The sequence below is a fragment of the Solea solea genome, chromosome 20, assembly GCF_958295425.1.
Source record: "Solea solea chromosome 20, fSolSol10.1, whole genome shotgun sequence".
Classification (NCBI taxonomy): Eukaryota; Metazoa; Chordata; class Actinopteri; order Pleuronectiformes; family Soleidae; genus Solea; species Solea solea.
This window is the reverse complement of record NC_081153.1, coordinates 20,774,682-20,796,534: the sequence shown is the minus strand read 5'-3', so window position 1 is coordinate 20,796,534 and position 21,853 is coordinate 20,774,682. Positions and strand designations below refer to the sequence as shown.

Here is a 21,853-nt window from a genome sequence, read left to right as displayed (position 1 = left end):
ATGGGTTTTTTTTTTTGGTTGATGCACTCATGTATTTAGCTGATATTTTATCTGATAACATATCACTCTTTAATTCTAACAAAAAATGCAGAAAATTGCTCAACTTCAGTAACCGGTAATTGAACAATCTACACTCTAATGAGTGGGTTTGGCTCCATGAATCATTTCACCTCTACTGAGAAACACAGGAGGAGTTGTGTAGAGATGACACGCTTAATCACCACTGTGTGAACTCATGTGACAGTGGTTGCAATGCATTCATTAATGAATGTTAATATTTTAAAGTTGTGCACTTAAGAGTTCTTAGTGTTTGTTGTCTTGGTTTCAGAGAGATTCAAACCAAAAATAGACCCTGAATGTAATCAGTTCAAAAAGTCCAATGACACCGAGATGCATCTTCAGTCGGTGCAGAGACCTCGGCCTGTGAGTGCATTTGTGTGTTGGACTTAAACACGTCTGCCCGGGGAGCCGTGTGTTAATGTAAACGTCAGAACACATCAGCGCCTCGCACAGAACCAGCGTACAGCAGACAGAGAGGAGTTCACACACAGCCCCACAGACTTAGATCGTACGTGTGAGGCTTTCACATTCAATTCTTTACATGTGAAGAGACTGTGTGTGTGTGTGTGTGTGTGTGTGTGTGCGTGTTCAATTGTGTTATTTAGCTTGCGAATGTCCCTGAGAGTGTTTGTGCGAGGGGATGCGATTGAGGGTGAGGCTGACACATCCCTCAGCCTGTGCAACAGCAGCGGGGTCTGAGACAAGGTCGGGACCCTGTCTGTCAAAACACACGGGCAGAAACATGCAGCTCAGATCCTAAGGGCAGGAGATACCAGACAGCGGAGAGGAGACAAGAATTAATAGATAAGGGAGCACGGCAGAGGGAGGGACGGAGGGACGGAGGGCATCATGGTAACCAAGAGACACATGATGCAACAGACGCAAGGGGTGGGGAAAGGTAAGGGAGCAAATACGGTGCATGGCGAGGGGGGGGTGAGGGCAAACTGGGAGATAAATCAAACGTGAGGAAGTCGGGAGACAGAGAAGCAGAGGAAGTGACAAGAAAATATGAGGGTACGGGTAAGAGGATAATTGGGCAGTAGGGTATGCAAGGAAGGAGAAACAGCTGAAGAGGCACTCGGCATAGCCCATAAAGTACTCAGCTGAGGGCAGAGGAAGGAGGGAAAAACCGGGACGGCAGCGGCGTGGACTGCAGGATACGAACAGATGCTACAGATTAAAGGAAGCGTGGCGGCGATGAAAAAGTGCAGCTAAGACATGCCACGGGATGAGTTAAGGGACTGACAAGAGGCAAATGAGCAAAGCACCGAGCAGAAGTCGTGAAATAACAATTTAGCCAGACAGAGAGATATGAGGGAGGGGGGAGACGAGGAGACGAGGGGGCAACTAAGCCTCGGAGAGAGGACATGTAAGGAAAAAGGAGAATAAATATAGCGGGGCTGCATGGAAGTCCCATGACTTGATACCATTTCCATTACTTCTTTTGAAATGTCACAGAAGTGACAAAAGAATGAAGTGGTGAATGCAAAGTGATTCTTTCTGGTGGATGGCTTCTTTTATGGAGTATGAACTCAACAGTAATAGAGTGCAGAGCCGAGGATTTAAAAAGAAAAAAGGAATTTGGCCAAACAGCTTGACAAAAAGAAGGAAGTAGGAGAAATGGTGTTGGCCTATTATCATTCTGCTGGTATGAAAGAGGAGCTGGAGGAAGGAGAGAAGAGGAGAGATGGCAGGATGACTGGGGAAATGAAAAAGGACACTGACAGTGAAAAAAGAAGGGAGGATTGTAGAGGAAGGGGAGTGCAGACATGCCAGTGTACCTGGGCATCAGCTGAGTGAAGGGAGGAAGAGGAGAGAGAAGAGGAGGAGGAGGAGGAAGAGTGGAGAAGGAGGTCGAGAGCAGCACCACACTAGCAGGAGTTACATTGGAGGAGCCCGAGCAGACGCTGCTGGGAAGAAAACAAGGGAGGGAGGGGGCGGAGGGGGAGGGGGAGGGCCAATGTCAATCCTGGCTCTTTACTCAAAAAAACAAAAACAAAAAACAGAGTCAACATAACTTTGGATTGATTCCTTTCTCTCAACTCTAATCACTGGAATCACTGAAATGTGGTGGATGTTGTCAAAAATTAGGGAATGATGATAATTACACATAATCATTAGCATAAAATCATTTCATCTTGGTGAGTTTTCTTTTCTTTTCTTTTTTTTTTGCCTTCTGCAAATTGGTTCCAGTTATTAAGTTCTAACTAACATTCTGGACCAAATGTGAAATTTCACACTTCAGAATAAGCAGATGGCAGAAAGGAGTGTGCAGGTGCCAAAACACTGAAGATTCCCACCAGATTCTGTCACAGTCCACTCCATCTCTTGGCACAACATTTAGTATTCAATTCATTTTCCAATGCAGGAATTTAATTAATGGTTTTTTAATGGTCTTTTTAATTCTATAAATAACTTTTTGGAAACAAAATAACAAATAAAAAAGTTTTCTCAGAATTCTCACTTTTAATCGCAGAATTTCGACTTTAATTTCAGAAATCTGTCTTTGAGAAAACTCAGAATTTCAGAATTTGGTGCAAAAATCTCTGCATTAATCTACAGTAAGTTTTACACAATATGTTTTGACAAAAAGTTGAAATAGTATTTGTTTACTCGTGGTTTAGCTTTTTCTTGACAATATAATATGAATGTAGAGTTTTCCATCCTACTTTAAGACTTAAGTCATTATAGATTTTTTCTTCTTTCCTCTATCTTAATTCTTTTAATTATTTGAAAGCAAAAACAGTGAGAGGTAATTTAGTGTCTTATTTTATGGGTTAAGGATGTGTGTAGTTGTGTGTGTCACCATGTGCACAGTTGAATAATGTAGAACCCCACAAAGAGCAACTGTCCACATTACAGTAGCTGATGAGGATCTTAATAAATCAAATCACATTAGATTAAGGTTGGAATTATGTCTTTATTCTCAGAATTCTGTCCTATTTTTTATTTTATTTTGTTTCCAAAAAAACGTCACATGTAGCCCTAATCCCCGTCCGTATAAAATACCAGGGACATTGATTTTCTACCCTGCTTTCACAGAAATATTACTGTGGGCTGTAGTTTGCAAAGCATCATGGTCAAAACTCATTGACAGTAAACAACTGTTCCAGCTAATCCTAAAAGACTAAATCCAACAATAACCAATCAAGTAGAGCGTCAACACTGGACGATGAAAATAAAGTCATAACACTACTGTCTTACATCCTCAGAGGGTTTTGTTGAAAACTTAGAGAAAAGAGTTAGAAAAGAGCTTGTCTGCTTTCATTTTACACCCCTTTAACCGCTTTATCCTCCAATCTCAGCAGACGTGGGGCGGCGATAGGCGGGGTCACACCATGGACTGATCGTCAGTCCATCACAGGGACACAGAGACACACAGAGACAAACAACCATCCACTCTCACACCTATGGTCAATTTAAAGTGTCCAGTTCAACTAATCCTCAAATCTGCATGTTTTTGGACGGTGGAAGGAAACCGGAGAACCCGGAGAAAACCTACGCACACACAGGAGAACATGCAAACTCCACACAAAAGGGGCCTCGTTCCAACCGGGTCACCGTGTGTCAGGACCAGCAGTCCTCAAGGAAACCAAAACCTGGTCTTAATGAGGCACGACCTCATAGGATAGGCTCATAACTGGTTATGGTTAAGGATACGTCTTTGTTTACACTGTGCAAATGAAGTCAATGCAGTGTTTAGTTGTATGTGCTTGTGTGTTCACCTGCCCGGGGACTACAGATGGAAATGAACTATACTGGTGCACAGAATAGTTCCTCTTATGGAGATTAATGAACTGTGTCTCTGATAGAAATACATTTCATTAACTAAACTGAATGTAAATAAGACCAATAAAGGATCCAGATCCCAGGGAAATATAAGATATTACCAGTATGACACAACAACTTGTCTACATGGCTAAGAGGGAAAATCTTTTTTTTTGTTTCTTGAACAAACTGAGTGTTATTTCGTATGATTTAAGAATAGATTTTTACACCACAATGTAAGTAATCCAGCTGTTCATCGCCTTCCCTGGCACATGGCACTGGAACAGGGAATACTTTACACCGCGGTATCCAATCACTAGTGTTTTAAAAGCTAAAACATATATATGAATAACAAGGAATGCAGCCATGCAAATGAAGCCTATTCACTGCAGACTCTATCATCTCCATGTCTGTATTCTTCTCTAAAATGAAGTGAAGTTATGGAAATAACATGAATTATGAGAGGGTGAGAGAGTAGGAACAGAATCTAGGCTGACAGGTAAAGTGAGGCGGTGAGGAATGAGGCCAGCAGAGATTTATGTGTGGAACATTTCATTGAAATGGTAGAATTTCATGAAGCCACTCTTAGTTTTAATAAGTATAATAAATTAGTATGACTCCACTTTATGAGATTCAACATGAAGACACATTTGAGTGCAGCTTTTTTTTTTTTTTTTTTTTTACAGCTGACCACATAAGCATTTCCCTCTTTACAACATAGTTAGTTTTTATATCTAAGGCATAATATTAACATATTTTTGTAATATTAGCAATTCCATACTAAGACGTAATAAATAAACAAAAATGAACAATAAACAGACACGTATTTCCCAAACTGAAGCACAGAGCTCTTGGTAATGAAAACTTTATCTTATAATAGATGATGTCTGTGTCCAATGATGGGGGGACTGATGTGTGAAAGACACAGAGGAAACTTTGAGACCTTTTCTCTTTGACATCTTTTCATTTTATCCCCCTCAAATTCCACTTTTTGCCACAGTGAGCCAGTGGGACTATGCTTTAAATCCCCAAACTCCATTCTTCTTCATCTCCTCTCTCCTGATAACTCCTAACTCATGTTGCAGACACACACAACACACACACACACACACACACACATTCCTAGGGACACATGCAAGCTGATTTGGTCAGTCAAGGGTAAACAATCCCAATACCGGGAGGCTGGTCAAGCCTGGGCTCCCTGGAGAATGTTTGGTCAATGCCCTGGAACTCTGGCTCAATCAAACTCTGTCAAGCACCAATGGACTGTGTGTGTGTGTGTGTGTGTGTGTGTATACAGTGTCTGGATAAAGTAACAGAGAGGAAAAGACAAAGCACTTGTTTCCTTCTTGTCCCATTGGCCTGATTTCATTCCCAAATTATTCAAACCGAGTTCTGAATAATTTCCAAAAACATCACGACATCCGGCGGCTACACTGTGACTGAACAGCATATAAAATAGAATACTACATCAAAAGTTAATAATGGGGTCGTGCACTTGATGTGCTGGATGTTGAGCGGCCACTTTGACAACAGGTCACGAAAGGAAAATCACACGTGTAAATAACGACATGACTGATGGCTGAGTTCCATTTAGCTTCCTCAGTTTCAGTTCTGTCCTGATTTGCATGAACTAAACAGAGCCACTGTTCATGTCATCAATGTCATCAATGTCATCAATGTCATTGGTTTAATGTAATTAATCAGTGACATCGGTGCTTTTCCTGCTAAAACTTTTCAAAATGGCTGCTAAATGCAAAAACTGGAGACAAAAATCACATTTAACATTTGTTCTAACTTATTTTCTTTCTAATGCTCACAAAGAACTGCAAGTCTTGGTTTCACCATTGAGGAGAACATTAATCAGCTGATATTTTTAATAATGAGTCAATCTTTTGCATATTTTCCTGTAAAAAAAAATAACATTTAAGGTTTTCAGCTACATGAATGTTACGATAAATCATCGTTAAAGCTCTTCTGAGTTTCAACTGTTGTCTTAAGACATTTTAAGACATTACGTAGGACTAAAAGCAAGCTCCCAAATGAGCGTCCTATGATTTACTTTCAGTCATAACCTTATAATGCACTTGCACTTTGTTCACTGTGATTATGTATCAGCTGAGAAAAAGACATAACATCATTAAATAAGAGGTAAAAATATGTAGAGATAATGGATGAACTGAGACTTAGTCAGGAAAGCTCCGTGTTGGGGTTTAGATATAAGCTAGACTTCTGGTTTACAGGGTGAATCTATGAACTCATGGTCTTCTCCTATAGAACATGATGCCAATTTTGTAAATTATCTTCCCATTTAGAGGGAAATGAACAATAAAGCACATGGAGTGGACACCAGTGTGATTGATAGCACATTTTTTAAGGCTCCACTGCTACATCCCCTTTTTTTAGATTACACTCTTTGGTTTTAGACTTTGAAGTGACAGAGTGTGGGTCAAGAATAGGGGGAAATGAACAACTGCTGACACACACTGTGCATTAAAACGTGATTAATGAAGCCAGATTTTCAAAACCAAGTGTGCCGATGCAAAAGCATCCCAGTGTGTATCCATAAATGTAAATGCCTGGCCCTGGTGCATGCCGCCGCCCCATTGTCCCCGCCTCCGTGTGTGTGCAGTGGGACTCATTTGCAAGTGTCTGTGTGAGCGGGCAGATCGATGTAACCGAGGACCCCGCAGCCGTAGCCGTGAGCTGGCTGTCTTTGCAAACACGAGGGCATAGTAATTGAGGCGTCACGCCGTTCCCCTCTTTGTCTCTATGCAAAACATAAAGAGCAAGTTAATGGTCCAGCAGGGACGAACAATGCGTTGAATGCAATGATGGAAATAAAGGAAACAAAGATAAGCATTATTATTCCTTACTAGACTGTGCACGAGGGGACGATGCTGCCGGCTTTCCCTCAAAGCGAGGATGCATTTAAATACTGCGGATGTGCTGTTGCACTCGCACAGTCCGTGTGCATCAACCCCCCTATATTCATTTATAGGCGTTTGACTGATAGCACCAGTCTGTATGAGGCTGCTGTGAATGACTACAGCCCATGTTTACACCCAATTGGCTCCGTCGCTGTGCCGTTTGTGCGTGTATGGAACTGGTCGGATGCCCCTGCATCAAAATCCCATCTTTTCACAGGTAAACACACCTGTGGAAAAGGCATATGCTGCTCTACCCTGACGGGGAGGAAAGCAGGAGAGAATGCACACAATCTGATCTATCTACGAATATTTCCCTGGATAAAGCATGTCATTTGAACGGCGGCCAAACGGAATGAAAAATAAATAAATAACTCCAAACAATTGCGACTCTGGAAATAAGTATGTGAGTGTTGGAGCTGCGTGGGAGTATAGATATGTGCTCTCGACTCGTTTGTCTGCATGTGTGAACGAGTGCATTGTATGATGTGTGTGTGTGTGTGTGTGTGCGTGTGTAGGCGTGTGTGAGGCGAGCTGGCAGAATATAAAACTGGAAAGGAGTCAAAGAGCAAAGTAGTTGGAACAGAAAGCAGAAAATGCCTTTCTCTTCTGTTCAGCTGAATAAAACATCTAAGATGCTGCAGACGGATAAACAAACCAGTCAAAATCTGCATTAAAACACCTGAGTAAACTTTTAAAAGGAATCATACACTACAACTCCAACATGAAGCTTTCTGACAACACAATCTGTTCCAAAAAATATAATTGCTATGTACTACAGTACATTTAAGACTGAGGCTAACTTTGCCCAATGCCTGATTTTTAAAAAAATGCCAAGAATTGGGTTGAGAGAGTGGGGACATCTGATAGTGAGACATCAGACCACGCCCTGGTCGCGATCGCGCACTCTGTTCAAGCAGTGGAGAGAGGAAGGTGATGAAGTGACGGCTCTAATGTTTATAAAAGGGGGAGGAGTCTGGGACAACAAGCCTCCAAGGTTTAGAGGTGTAGTTACGCATAAATGAAGCATTCACAATTTCCCAACACAAATATAAAAAAAAGAAAAACAGGTGAAACATTTTTACAAATCTAAAATCTTAGTTCTGATAATTTTCATTAATGTCTTATATTCCTTTTAAATGTATGTTATTAACTCTTGAATGTTTTGTAACTCTATTTACTAATACAGCTATAGAAGCCTGGAAAATGCCTACACTGATTATAAATTAGCTATAAAGACTGAACTTGGATTAGTGCTACAGCAAAGAGTCTGACGTCATATCATTATTTCACTTTCAACATTTGCAAATTGATGAAATTCTGTTGCTGTGATTGATTCATCGGCCAATTCAAAGATCCATAAACCACATTTTAAAATAATCCAATTCAATGCTTTAGGGCTACTTAAAAAAATATTCCATCATAAAGAAAAGAGGCTTGTTTGATAATTCATGCGAGTATCTATTTAAGATAAAGGGCCATGGTACATCTCATGCACCTTTCTTTTTTTTTTTGACCTTATTATGGTCTGTTCACACCACTACAAAATCAGAAGAAATTCATGGCATGGAGATAATGAGATCACACCACTGCAGGTGCAGAAAGCCAGCGTCATCACCCGTGAGAGCGTTTGCCACCAGTTACCTTCAGTGTTCTCCAGATACGCTTAAATAAAGAAGTTCACAAAAATTATAAAAGACTTTTGAACTCTTTTTGTGCCCAAGTGATGAAGCACAGGGAACCCCTGCTTTGACCTCCCTCTCATCATGTTGCTGTTTTACAATTCCCACTTCTCTATGTGAGGACTAATTAGAAAGGTAAAGACTATGAACTTCCCTCCAAACTAAGACGATCAAAGGGAGGTTTCGACCCGCACTTCATTTTCTCCTCCGCTGCAGACGGCACCATTATCAACCCGACTCCCAAATTATATTAAACCATGACGGGAGGGAATGGTGAACCCGTCAACCATTCATTTTTCATACAGGAACAACTCCTGTCACTGCAGTCTGGATTATAATGGGGGCACACGTGGATGAATATGTGATTAAACCTCAGCATTTGTGCATCCGTGTAAAATGGTATTAAAATGTGAGGAATGACAGAAGGAGCCACTTAATTAAATTAAATCAAATACTGTGTTGAAGCCTGTGTGTTCATATCTACCTCCTCCAGATGAGCAGCCCGACTCCCATGGAGAGCAGCATGATCAGGGCAGCCACGGACACGACAACGATGATCACCACTGGGTTCTGCTCGCTGGACGCCAGAGCCACTGTTGATGATGATGATACACACAATTATACACCAAAAATACTCACGGTCACGCATACAAATGATTTTAATCTTTATACAGTAGTACTGTAGTAAAGTCTTAGTAAAGTCACCACTAGATGTGTTGTTTTAGCGATGCTATAATGAGCATTTCTCAAATCGCTTTAGTGGAGGACTGAATATACAGTAAACATGTATATATACATATATATATATATATATACTGTATATATACACACACATATGCATATACTGTAACCATAAATACACTGTACCTACAATATTCATCGCTCCCTCATGCATTGCACGTACAGCATATTCAATTATAATACAGTGTGGACAGAAACAGGAGCAAATAAGTCAATCACCTTAAAGGCTGAATTAATGTAGGTGTTTGGTTAGAGCTTTTTTATGAATCCACAATCTCTCATTATTAAAATCCTCACTTGATCCACAGTTATTAGACAGAAGTATGTCTAGAATTAAGTTTATGAAAGAAACAACACCTTGTATTTCTGGTTTACAGTGCACTTTGTTGTTGTTGTTGTTGTTGTTGTTATAAAAGTGATGTTAGTAATAAACCAGAACCACAGTCACTGACAAAACAATCATGTTTTTGGGGCCAATTCAGTCGCTGCTGGGGAGCTTTCAAATGCCTTCCATTATCTTCCTACATGGATGCCAGGTTAGGCAATTTTTTGTAAGCAATTGCACTGAACTTGTTGTATTTTGAGCTTTTGTTAAAAAAAATCAAACATTAGAAATGTTCAGTCACCTGCTGTTTTCCAAGGTAAATAAAGCTCAAATTATGATAGGACACAGCAGAGCATGCAGTGGTCAGCTGTTATCTGGACAAATGTGAACAGTAGAATATAAGAATCACGTGAAACAAACAAAACATTAAAGGACCAGTGTGTAAGAGTTAGTGACATCTAGTGGTGAGACTGCACATTTTAGCAATCAGAGGATTCCTCCGCTCATCCCTCGTGTTCCATAGCGAGTCAGAAAACTACTCCTGAAAGGATGGAAGGATGTCGCTATGTTTGTGGTACAAAATCTTAAAGTCTTAAGTACATTATTCACATTACTAATGGGTGCTATTTACTTAACTTAACATGTACTTAACCTATGTGATAAATACTTCATTTGGCAGATACAGTAATGCCATGATGAGGTGAAGCAGTTCATGATGATGTAGCGTTAATATTGTTCATAATCAGCACTAGGTCATAATCTACTTGACACTTGAACGAGCCTGAGGCAAATGTAGAAAACTGCATATGTATAACTCCAGAAAGGTTACTGTGCAGCAATGACCTCTCGCTCCAAAGTGAGGCAAATATATGTGCAACCCAAAACCTTCTCTGTCGTCAGTGGCCTTTTGCCAACTATGGAGGAGAAAGGTTGTTGAGGTCGTGCGGGGCAGCTCTCCGTTGGTTTAAACTCTATAAATAATGTCAAGTAACTCCGCCACACTGAGAATATATGAGCCAGATAAACGGTTAAAGAAGTATAAGGTTCACAACTAAGAAGTACAGGGTGTAAAACACACACGGACACAGAGTTATGAAACCCTGAGCCATATCAAGTTGCACAAAAGAAGAGGCATTTCACAGCTTACTGGTAAAATCTCCAATCTTCACACATAATCTCAGATACGGTCAAATCTGCTTCCGTCTCTATCCTGTCTTTCACACACTTGCGGCACACCTCGTTGTGTGAGCTGGCCTGGCACCGGCACAACGCCGATCCGCCTGGCGGTGCCGAGACGATGGAGAGTGAGGGGGTGAACGGGGGAGGAGGAGGAGGCGTAAAAAAAAAAAACCCGGCTACTTACGCTCGCCAAGTGTCTGCAACTCCAGGGGAGCACTGTACGCCCCGTAGTCGATAGGCGGCGGAGAGGAGGACGATGAGGATGAGGAGGGTGAGGAAGGGTTAGAAGAGGAGGAGGAGGAAGAAGAGGAGGAGGAAGACAAAGAAGACGATGAGGAGAGTGATGAGGACAGGGATGAGGAGGAGGAGGAGGCCGGCGTGGACAGCGGGCGGATGAGGAAGACATATGTGGTGCCAGGTTTGAGGTTGTTGACACTGATGCGAGTGGCGGCCGTCTTCACCGTAGAATAACTCTGATCCTTTTGTTCCTGCACAGACAGACAAACAGAGAGCAACATGAGACGAGAGAGGGAGAAAAAACAACAACAACAACAACAACAGGAAGACAGAAACAGACAAGTGGGTGGAATCCATTTGTTCGTTCCTAAGGCAGCATTTTACACGAGCACCAATATGGTTTCCGGGAAAATCATTCTACAGATATGGCCCTCTTACAGCTGGTTGAAAAAAATCTATACAGCCATAAATAACAATAAATATGCTTTGGGTATTTTTTTAGATTTATCGAAAGCCTTTGATTCTGTTGACCACACTATTTTACTTTCTAAGTTACATCGTTATGGTTTTCATGATATTTCATATATTTGGCTTGTTAATTATGTTTCAAACCGAGAACAGTTTGTTTATGTCAATGGTTGTACTTCTTCCAGAGCCCAGTTGACATATGGTGTCCCCCAGGGTTCCATTCTTGGTCCGTTATTGTTCCTTGTTTACATTAATGACCTTGCAACTGTTTCTTCCACGATGCTACCAATACTTTTTGCTGATGATACTAATCTGATTTTGACTCACAGTCACTTTGATTCTTTAATTAGTGAAGCCAATTCTGGCATTATTAAATTTTCTGAATGGTTCCAGATAAATAAGTTGACATTCAATGTAAAAAAAACAAATTTTATTATATTTACGGGAAAAAATAAAAAATATTGTAAATCCAGTGCTAAAATCACTATTGGGGATAATGATATAATCCAGGTTTCCTCCACCAAATTTTTAGGGGTATTAATTGATGAGAGGTTGTCATGGTCCGAACATATTAAACTTGTTAATAATAAAGTGTTGAAATCCATTGGTATCATCAGAAAAATTCGTGATTTCATATCTCAGGAAGTTTTAAATATACTGTATTATAGCTTAATTCATCCACATCTCAGTTACGGTAATATCGTTTGGGCTAGCACTTATCCTTCTAATTTACAGAAATTATTAATCGCGCAAAAGAAATTTGTTAGATTAGCCACCTTCTCTAATTATTTGTCTCCATCTGCCCCTCTGTTTAAGAATCTTCAGATAATGTCAGTCTACGATATTAATATACTTCAATCATGTGTATTTACTTATAAATATATTCAACTTTCCCACTTGCTGCCCAAATCCTTTCATGAATTCTTTACAGTTAACTCTCAGGTCCATTCTTATAACACCAGACAGACTGATAAACTTCATCCCCCTTTTTGCCGCACTACTCATACTCAGTTTTCTTTTGCTCACAGAGGCTCCATACTTTGGAATTCCCATCTTCATGTTGTTAAATTATCTTCATCCCTCAATACTTTTAAGTTAAGACTGAAAGCTTACCTGTTAAATCAAAGTTCCTAATAGTTTCTTTTCCAGTATATTTCCAGTATATTTGTCATTGGATCATTATCTCTTTACATGCTTATACACTTAGTTAAATACAATCATTTTATATTTATACATACCCATGTTTTTATTTCTGACTTCTTTGAGTGTCTGCTATAAAATGGCACTTGTATTGCTTCCTTTTTTGTTGTTATTTGTTGTTGCTTTCTCCTATTGTTGTTGTTGTTGATTTATCCTTTGAATGTGTATATTTCTTGGGGAGGTGCTTCTTATAAGCCCATGTAGGGTTTTTTAACCTCTCCTGCACTTACTATTCTTCTTTAATTTCTGTTTTTTGTAATTGTCGTTTTTTTTATGGTGCAAATAAATAAATACAAATACAAATACAAATAAGGCACAGTTTGTCGTGCTTGAGGAGGTGAGAGACAAAGTCTGTAACCAAATCAAAGGCTTGATTTGTTGTGAGGATGGATTTCATAGAGTCATGCTCCCTTTTAAAGATCCAACATTTCAAAGACTCCGACAAATTGAGGACTTATCACCTTGCTTTCAATAAATTACTGTCACTCTGGTTTGGAAACAAAAAAAAGGACAAAAACTCAGACAGTAATAACAGTCTATTGAATAGAGATGTAGTGCAGAGGTGATGCAGTGACACTGCGCTTAGTATCGGCTCAACTCGCTTGGAACCTTGGAAAAATGCAGCAGGAACCAGGTACTACTCCTTATCGAAGTATAGTATAGTATAGTATAGCTGAGTCAAGCACAAGTACTGCTAGAACTGTATAATGGAAAAGTGCCATAAGGCTAACTCTGCCCAATGTTGCATTTTTTAAAATGCCAAGAAGAGGGCTGAGAGCAGAGTGTTGGGCGGAGAGTAGGGAGTAGTGCAGGGGGTGAAGTTGCCATTTCTAAAAGGGGGAGGAGTCTGGACGAGCCCTGTACTAATTAAGGTGAAGAGAGCTTAAAGGCGTAAAGCAAGTAGAAAGGCAAAGATAATGGCAGCTGCTGTATGAACAATACCATGACAGACTCCGATATGCTGCAGCTATCAGAGCTGAACAGAGGACAGAGGGGAGACAAAGTGATTGGTGTGGTAGGACGACAGCGGCGCTCAGAGACGCCATGTTCTAATGTCAGGTTTATGAGTAAACGGTGTAGTAATCATGACTCATTACTGCTGTGAGTCACTATTATCATAATGACCCTTATCAAACACGTTTAAATGTCCCATATGCTCAAGTGTTATCTAAGGATTTTTAAAACCTCAGCGTCTTGATAAAAAAAGAAAAAGCTCACACAGACTAAGCAGAGCCATATTTTATACTTTTATAGACCACGCGAGAATAGCTGTAGCTGTATTGCCTTTTCATTTTAATGGCCTCTCAACAACTTTCTCATCTTGTTCTCGGTTATTCACTGTCTGGCCCTCACACCATCTCCATTCATCTACCTCCCTCCTGCTGTTCTCCTCCAGCGCAGCTCACAAAGCAACTTCATTCACTTAATTCTATCCCTGTGTCTTCACTCTGAGCTATCCCTAATAATCTCTCTAACCTTTTCCTCTCCCTTTGTTATCACAGCGGCATCTCCGGCTTTCAAAAATGCACCTACAGTTATCTTTCCTCAACTTTTCCCCCCCCTGAAAACTGCCGTCTACGGCTTTCTTTTATTTGTCTAAAGGAGTGAGAGTAACAGAGAAGAGAATGAGGTGTGAACGTGGCGTAGGATTGTGATACTAAAGAAGAAAACGTATGTAGACGTGGAGGAGTGAGCATGACATCTGTGGTTTACGTGCAATCTGACTAAGTGCTATGCTTCGTGATCTCGATGAGGCTGATGAAACGAGACTGGCTGTCCGTAAAAAGCAAAAGAGAAACGACTTCAAAAGACGAGATGATGTTTTTTTTATAACAACACCTCAGCAGGCAGCGGTTCACGGCAATGATTTAAGCATATGAAAACACTGCGGCTAATTTGCTCTAAAGTCACAACCAATAGAATATGATAAAATGTTTAAAAACAGCAGACGTGAGGATGTTTTTTGCCCTTTTTTTCAGCATCAAATTGAATTGAAACTGAAATTTTTTTTCTAATTTCAGAGTTAAAACAACAAATGGAAATAATAATTTACCTCAAAATTGTTGTTAACTTTAATATTAGCCGTTAAAAGCAGTTTTCTTTGAGGTTAATGAGTGACAATATTGAGTCAAAGCACAATAGTGATATCCATGAATGAAGGAAAAACACTTTATAAATTTGGAGCATGACCCACATAAACTTTCTTTAACGTGGCAAAACAGGGCGTGAGGCATGGCGGAGGTATATCCAGGTGCATCTCTAGTTCTAGTTCAGTATGAAGATGAAGCTTCATGTGTCGTGAACAGGGTAAAGGTTCCAGCTGGCCGTCCTTTATGATTTATGCTCGCACACAATTTACTTTAAAAGAAATATACAACATAAATTAAGGCAACAAAATGCAACTTTTTTTGCCCTTAAAATAACAGCTTCAAAATCATTTATTAGGCCAGTGACTTGTAATAAGGAGAATAAAACCCATCTCTACCCTACACAACGAGACAGATTATCGAGAATGTGAAACGTCAACAGTAATCTGTGATGACGATTACGGACGGAGATGTTTTTGATTTCTGAGATTCAACATGTCTGTCGTTTTGCTATTATTATTATTATTATTATTATTATTATTATTAATAATAATATTAATAATACTAATAATACTATTATATTGCTATATTATTTTACATTAGCTATAGGCTTTCTTTTGTCTGTGCCAAAGTAGAGAGATTACTTTTTTTTATGGTATCTGGTATTTTTTATAGTACCTAATACCTGGTACCTGCTCTGGTGAGGTTCCAAGCGAGCTGAGCCGATACTAATGTGACGTCAACAGACTGCCGGCCACTGATATTCAGCGGCTAAATCCAAGCTGTAGATCAGTTAAAAATATTTAAAAATCCTTAAAACGTCTGAATGGTGTATTTTCTACTGTGGCTAAACAATTAATTGATTTTCAATTGAAATCACAATATTAAACAATGCAATTATCAAATCACAGACTGCAGTTTAATGTCTGTATAGTTGGGTTTGTCTATGTTAATTTAATGTAATACAAGCATGTTGCATACAAATGAATATAAAGGTCTTAAACCTGCAGAAGAATATAGAGTCGTAAAAAAGTCCAGCGTGCAGAATTTATTTGGGATCTAGCAAATTTCTACAGTGTCAACAAGTCAAGCAAAGGTTGCATAGTGTTGCTTTAAAGTTGATGATGTAACAGTGGATTTACCTTCTCATAGTATTTGACCTCGTACTCGGTGCGGCTGCTGTTTGGGTAGGAGGGCTCTCTCCACACCAGCGTGATGCTCTTCTGCTCGATCTTCTCCGCTCGCAGCTCACTGATCAGAGACGGCGCTACAGAGGAAAAGAAGAGAGATGAGTTTGGGGATTCCAGTCTCATCCAATATACATACAATAGCTCCAGGCGTTTTTTTCAAGGACATCAGACGCAGTCAGAAATCTCCCATATTTCCAGTTCTTACACAGAATTTAACTGTAAGGAGGAATATGGTGAATTTTAATAGAGGGGGGATTGTAATGACAAAAATGTAAATACAGCAGATCTTAGAGCTGATGTGAAGAGAGAGAACAAAAGAAAAGACATGGATATATTAGATGAGAGAGACAAAGAAGAGAGGACAAGAGCAGCTCTGGTAGGGCTGAGGTAATGGATGAATTATTGAAGCCGAGATGTGTCTCACATTCAAATTACTTATTGTTGGATAAACTCTGTGTTTCTTTGTCTGAGTTATTACTAGTTTTTTGTTTTTTTTATGATATAAATTTTTTTATGACCGGTAAATGAAAAACTGAACATGATAAAAAACACTGTTCCAAGATGAACCCTTTTCACTGCTGCGTCCCCCAAATGCATGCTAAGGGCTTAGCTCAGGGGTGTCAATCACAAATGACCTGGGGACCGATGAGTGTCTAGTTTGGTCAAGACGAGGCAGACTAGAGAACAAACAACTGTTCTGCAGGGGCAATACCAGCAACATTTAGAAATGATTATTCCATTGTGACATTTCACAGAATTTCAAAGTAAAAGTGTTTGTTTTGGTATTGAATGATGTTATTCTCACGTGGAACCATGTGGACAACTGTAATTAAAACACTAAAGAAGCAAATGTAAATTATAATACACTTAAAAAATTTATAATTACAACCCAATGTCCCTCTTATTATTATTATTATTATAATAATAAAAACATGACTAACACAACATATTTAGTATTCTATCTACATTCTATCACCTGTCTGGCTGCTGTGCCTCGGCCACACGTGTTGTATTTGTCTGTTGTTTGGAAGTTTTTTGTGGTTAAAAAGTTGGACCAAACAAGAATTTACTGAAAATGTTTTCAGGCTACAAGTGTTGCTGGAGGCGGAAACCTTGAGCAGGAAAGTAACAAGACTGTAAGCAGTTACTTTCTCACATACACACACACAGAGTCTGGTTTCCATGACTTCAGGACATTGACTTACATTCATTTCCTGGAGACTTACTTTAATCTTAACCATAACTACTACTAGCCTAACCCTAACCTTAACCCAACTCTAACCTCATCCTAACCATTCAACATGTCTTCACATGTCAGATTTCGGTCCGTACAACCTGGTTAATACCTGGAACACACACACACTCACCTGCACTCACCTGCACTGCTCCCTCTCTCTTGCTTGACCACTCACTCATGCTCATGCATGAAAAAATATCATTGTAACGTCACATTAAAGAAATACTGTGAAATAAAGTTTTGGCATTGAGCAAAGCCCTGGTCAGACAACAGGGACGGACAGTTGATTGAAATAGATATGGACTGACTGTCTGACTGACTGTCTGACTGACTGACAGACTGACAGACAGACAAGCCCACATGGACAGATGGAGACATTCTTCCTCTGAACACACAGTTTCTCTGTGAGTCTGATGGTCAAACGTATCCCGACAAGAGAGTCCACCTCTTATTGATCCCGCCGCAAAACTCAAGATGAATTATCACTACAGTTGTTTCCAAATTAGATTCAGTGTAATGGCACTCACTCGCAGGCAGCAGACAATTCCATTAGTGCAGACAGACAGAGAGAGAGAGAGAGAGAGAGAGAGAAAGAGAGCGAGAGCGAGAGCGAGAGAGAGAGAGAGAGTGAGTCTCTGTTTCTTTGTCAACAACTGACACGCAGTACATATGATAAGCAGGGAGCACCTCCCACTCCTGCTTAAGTGCTAATTATTCCATGTTTAACGAAGTCACAAAAATGGACTGTCACTCACAAACGCTAAGAAAAATAAAGAGGTGCTGTTAAGTTGTGCCTTAATGAGTTGACATTAAGGCCATTAGCGTTAGTGACATGTAGGTGGAAGGAGTGTTTTTGTCGTCACTTTTTTGTGCTTGATAATAATTATCGCTGCTAATAATTATGACTCTTTTTCACAGAAATAAGTATATATGAATTTTTTTTTTTTCTTATTCCTTGTCTTTCTGTCTGGAATCTATTCCAGGATATTCTGTTTTTTTTTCTTTTCTTTCCTCATCAGCTGACTAGACTCCTCTTTTCTGTCCTCCCAAATGTCCTGCTCATCTCTCCTCTGACCTTTAACCGTCAATTCATCTCCTTCCTCGATGAAAACAGGGACACGGATGAATATGTTCTGTCCCCAACACACACACACACACACACACAGCATCTGTGCAGCAGAGTAATACAGTCATTTTGGGCAGCAGATCAAAGACACACTCAACACACTGTCTCTCTATCTGCCTCCCTGTCCAGCCCCATCTGACTGTTATTTGATGTCTCCGAAACCACAGGTATCCATTATTCAAGGGGACTTTTTGTATTATAGAGGAAATAGATGTGTGTGTGTGTGTGTTCCAGGTAATTCCTCGTGTTGTGGGGACCTCTGTTTACAAAGTCACATTACTGAGACCTATGAGGACAAAAATGGGTTAGGGATAAGGTGAGGGTCAGGCAAGTACTAGATGGATGATTGGAGTCGAGAGAATGTCTACCTAAATCAACAATAAGAAGGATTCTAGTTAAAACAAGCATTCTGACTCTTCATCGTCTTTAATGTAAATATTGTCTGGTTTCTTTGCTTCATATAACAGAGAAATCATTAAAGTGGATCAGAATAATAGAGCAGCTACTTTCACTTTATTAAAAGTTCAGTGGAACAGGGTGTGCGTTGATGTGCTTTGTTGAATCTCATAACAACATTGTTTCCTTTATAACATTTCATCTAATGAAACAAGTTTCATTTCTTTCTTTTTTTTTTAAATGTGAATATTGTCTGTGTTCTTTGCTCCACGTGACAAGAAAACAAAACTGAATGGTTTTTGTTTTGTGGACAAAACAAGACATTTGAGAATGTTATGGACCAAACTGTTACTCAATCAATCAGGAAGATAATAGACCAAATACTAATTAAAGAGGCATAGAAATATCCATTTATAATATTAATCCTTTGCATGTAGCTGCCATTGTGCGATATCCATTTAGTACAGAGTTTCAACAATAGTGTGAATGTCAAATAGAATGTCCATTAACTGTCCATACAAGCATTTCAAAGCAATCAACACATTGCTAATGCAGTGTTTGCCAAACGCTCTATTAAGGGAGTCACTTTTTAAAGTTAACACACTATTGTGACCCTAATCGCAATGTAAATCATGACAACAGTGCATTTTTGCATTATGTAACTCAACTACATGTGATATCATTTTGTAAATTTAGTAAACAAATCACTCCCAAGAGATAATTGCATGTTATTTTATACATATAACATATAAATCTTAATTAAAAAGTTTGGCAAATTACTGTGGGGACCCAAACAACATCTCCAGCGACCCATCTGTGGGTCCAGACCCAGTCTTTGTGAATCACTGTTCTAATGAATATCCTGTAAATAAGACAACTTCATGTACATGCACACAGTGGGAGGGAGTAAAAAAAAAAGAAGGGCAAGAAGTAAATAAACCAGCAGAAATGTTATTATTAATGATTAATGGAATCTGCACTGGCTGAAATTACACTGTTGTGTAGCTCAGTAGACAGAAAAATAATGACTTGCACTGCGCGTTAAAAGCAAGAAACAAATATTCAGGTGAGACTGTTGAGGCTGTTAAAACATAAAAGACATTAAGAAAAAAAGAGAAGAGAAAAGAGGAGTGGAGCTAAGGTTACAGTTCAGATGGAAAGGAAGTTTGAGCAGACGTGTTCTCTCTGGAAGCCTCTGCCACCCAAACACAAAGAGACGCTCAGTCTAACACATGAAACTAAGAACACAGTGTCAATCTGCTCACCCCAAATACAACTGCAGGCTATTGTTTGCTATTCTTTCCTTCCTTGTGTCTGCTGAATTATGCATAATGTACTGGTGCCTGCCTCCAAAACTCCAGATCACATCACAGCTGAAGCCGACACGTAAAAGAAAAGAAAGAAAAAATCTCTAGAACACACACACGCAAACATCCCACGGCTCTAAAGTAGTGTATCCACCTGTGTAGCTGCAGAAAAGGGCGGCCTCTAACTTCAGTGACACACAAACAGGCCATTTCTGAGCTAATAATACACGTTTATTCAAGTGTATCAGTGGATTCAGAACACTTATATGATCAGGCTTTTACACGCTCAAGTCGATATGACCCTAACTGACATGTACTCTATGTAATGGGACACTTTTTATAATTAGAACAGCATGGAAGGAGGAGGAGGAGGAGGAGGAGGAGGGTAGAATTGTAATGTTAGTATGTGCTGATTCTTTTGTGCAAAGAATTTCTTTTTCCTGATAAGATTATATGCATAGATTTGAGTAGACAGACATTTCGCATTCAATCGTATCAGGCAAACAAAAATGTTGTGAAAGCCAATCAGAATTCAGATTTGGCTCAAACTGGAGAGAAAAAGACATAATAGATCGAGACAACAGGGAAAACAGATTTAAGGCTCACCTCAGCCTGCTCAAGTCTATGTTTGAGGTAAATCCTAATAAAGGATTTCAAACTACCAAGTCACAAGAGAAGTCATGTGAGGCAGCAGAGGATTAACCACTCCCCTGTCCTCTGTGCCTGTGATGAAAAAGCGACAATTTTCTCTATGGACTTTGGTGTGGGGAGTAAGTTATACACAAACTTCAGCTCCAGTTACGTTACATAAGAGCTTTTATTCAGAGAATTAGTCTGCTCATTTAAAAACCTGAACATCAATGATGAATATGGACGATTCATTTATTTCCTGGAGCCATGATGAAAAGTGTATGCAGCTGTTCATGTGTAGTGTGTTGGGTCCGGCTCTATTTATGAGAGGAAGAAATCAGTGCCATCATCAACCTGAAATGGCTTTTGCACACACACACACACACACAGACAGACACACACCACAGACACACACAGGCCTGCACAATCATTTTGCCAGTCTTATAGAAGAGGTGATGGCCTCTCCAGCTCTGTGGCGGGAAGCGCGTGGCAGATGTTTTCAAAGCCTCATCACGGCAGGATTCATGCGGCGGACACTCTGATGGGAACTCATCACAAAGACCCACAGCTTCTGATAAGATCCACTATGAAAGCTATTGCAGGACACACACCAATCACTGACACAGATAATGGTCTGTAAACTTCAAAGGGACGCTGTGAAAGGGAGGTATCAGGTCGTACAATAGATCAAATTTGGCAGAAATAGCAAACAGACAGCGTACAGATGTTGAGATATATTGTATTCTTTATACTGAAGCTGACTTAAAGATCCTTATTTTGGTTGAAGGTTTAAGTTTTTGTTTAAATAGTCTTTTTTTTAACATCTTTTTTTGTTGTGAGTCAGATCATGGACACCACTCTACCCCAAGTGCAGACTTCTTCCTTTGCATCACACGACTGAAATGTTCAATTTGTTAGCCACACTTTTCCATTGCTGTACTCAAAAAGCTTCACTTATGGCTGATCCTCGTTTTCCTTTATTAACAAGCCTCTGTGTTTCATGTGAGCTATACTCCAGGCCCAGTTCTCCACTCGAACCTGCCTTTCCCCAAGATGCAGGGCGTCATGGGGCAGCCTTATGCTCATGTCTCCGTGGTAGGTACATCTATGAATAGATCTTGGCACAAAATGGCAGCTGCTGCTGCTTAAGGCTCCTGCATCCAAATGCACAGACGCAGCTGAGGTGCAACTGGCATCTCGCTTTCGTTATCAAAGCAGAGGAGCTGCTCTCCCTTGGGGCGACAGCACTGAACATCCCCTCCGTCTCACTCCCTCTCGCTTCCATGGGTCCTC

General features: G+C 39.9%; 1 protein-coding gene across 3 annotated transcripts in view; it reads right to left on the bottom strand.

Annotated features, from left to right (window-relative positions):
- Window positions 1-21,853, bottom strand: part of LOC131447278 (ephrin type-A receptor 7-like) — a 162,697-nt gene that overhangs the window by 21,428 nt on the left and 119,416 nt on the right. Inside the window, exons 6-9 of one of the 3 annotated variants that reach the window (XM_058618941.1) lie at window positions 15,817-15,941; window positions 10,867-11,170; window positions 8,922-9,030; window positions 1,842-1,970 (exon numbers count right to left, since the gene is read on the bottom strand). In XM_058618941.1, coding sequence (XP_058474924.1) covers window positions 1,842-1,970; window positions 8,922-9,030; window positions 10,867-11,170; window positions 15,817-15,941 — 667 coding nt within the window. The remainder of the gene's footprint in view (window positions 1-1,841; window positions 1,971-8,921; window positions 9,031-10,866; window positions 11,171-15,816; window positions 15,942-21,853) is intronic. The other 2 variants (XM_058618942.1, XM_058618943.1) reach the window with 2 other exon arrangements.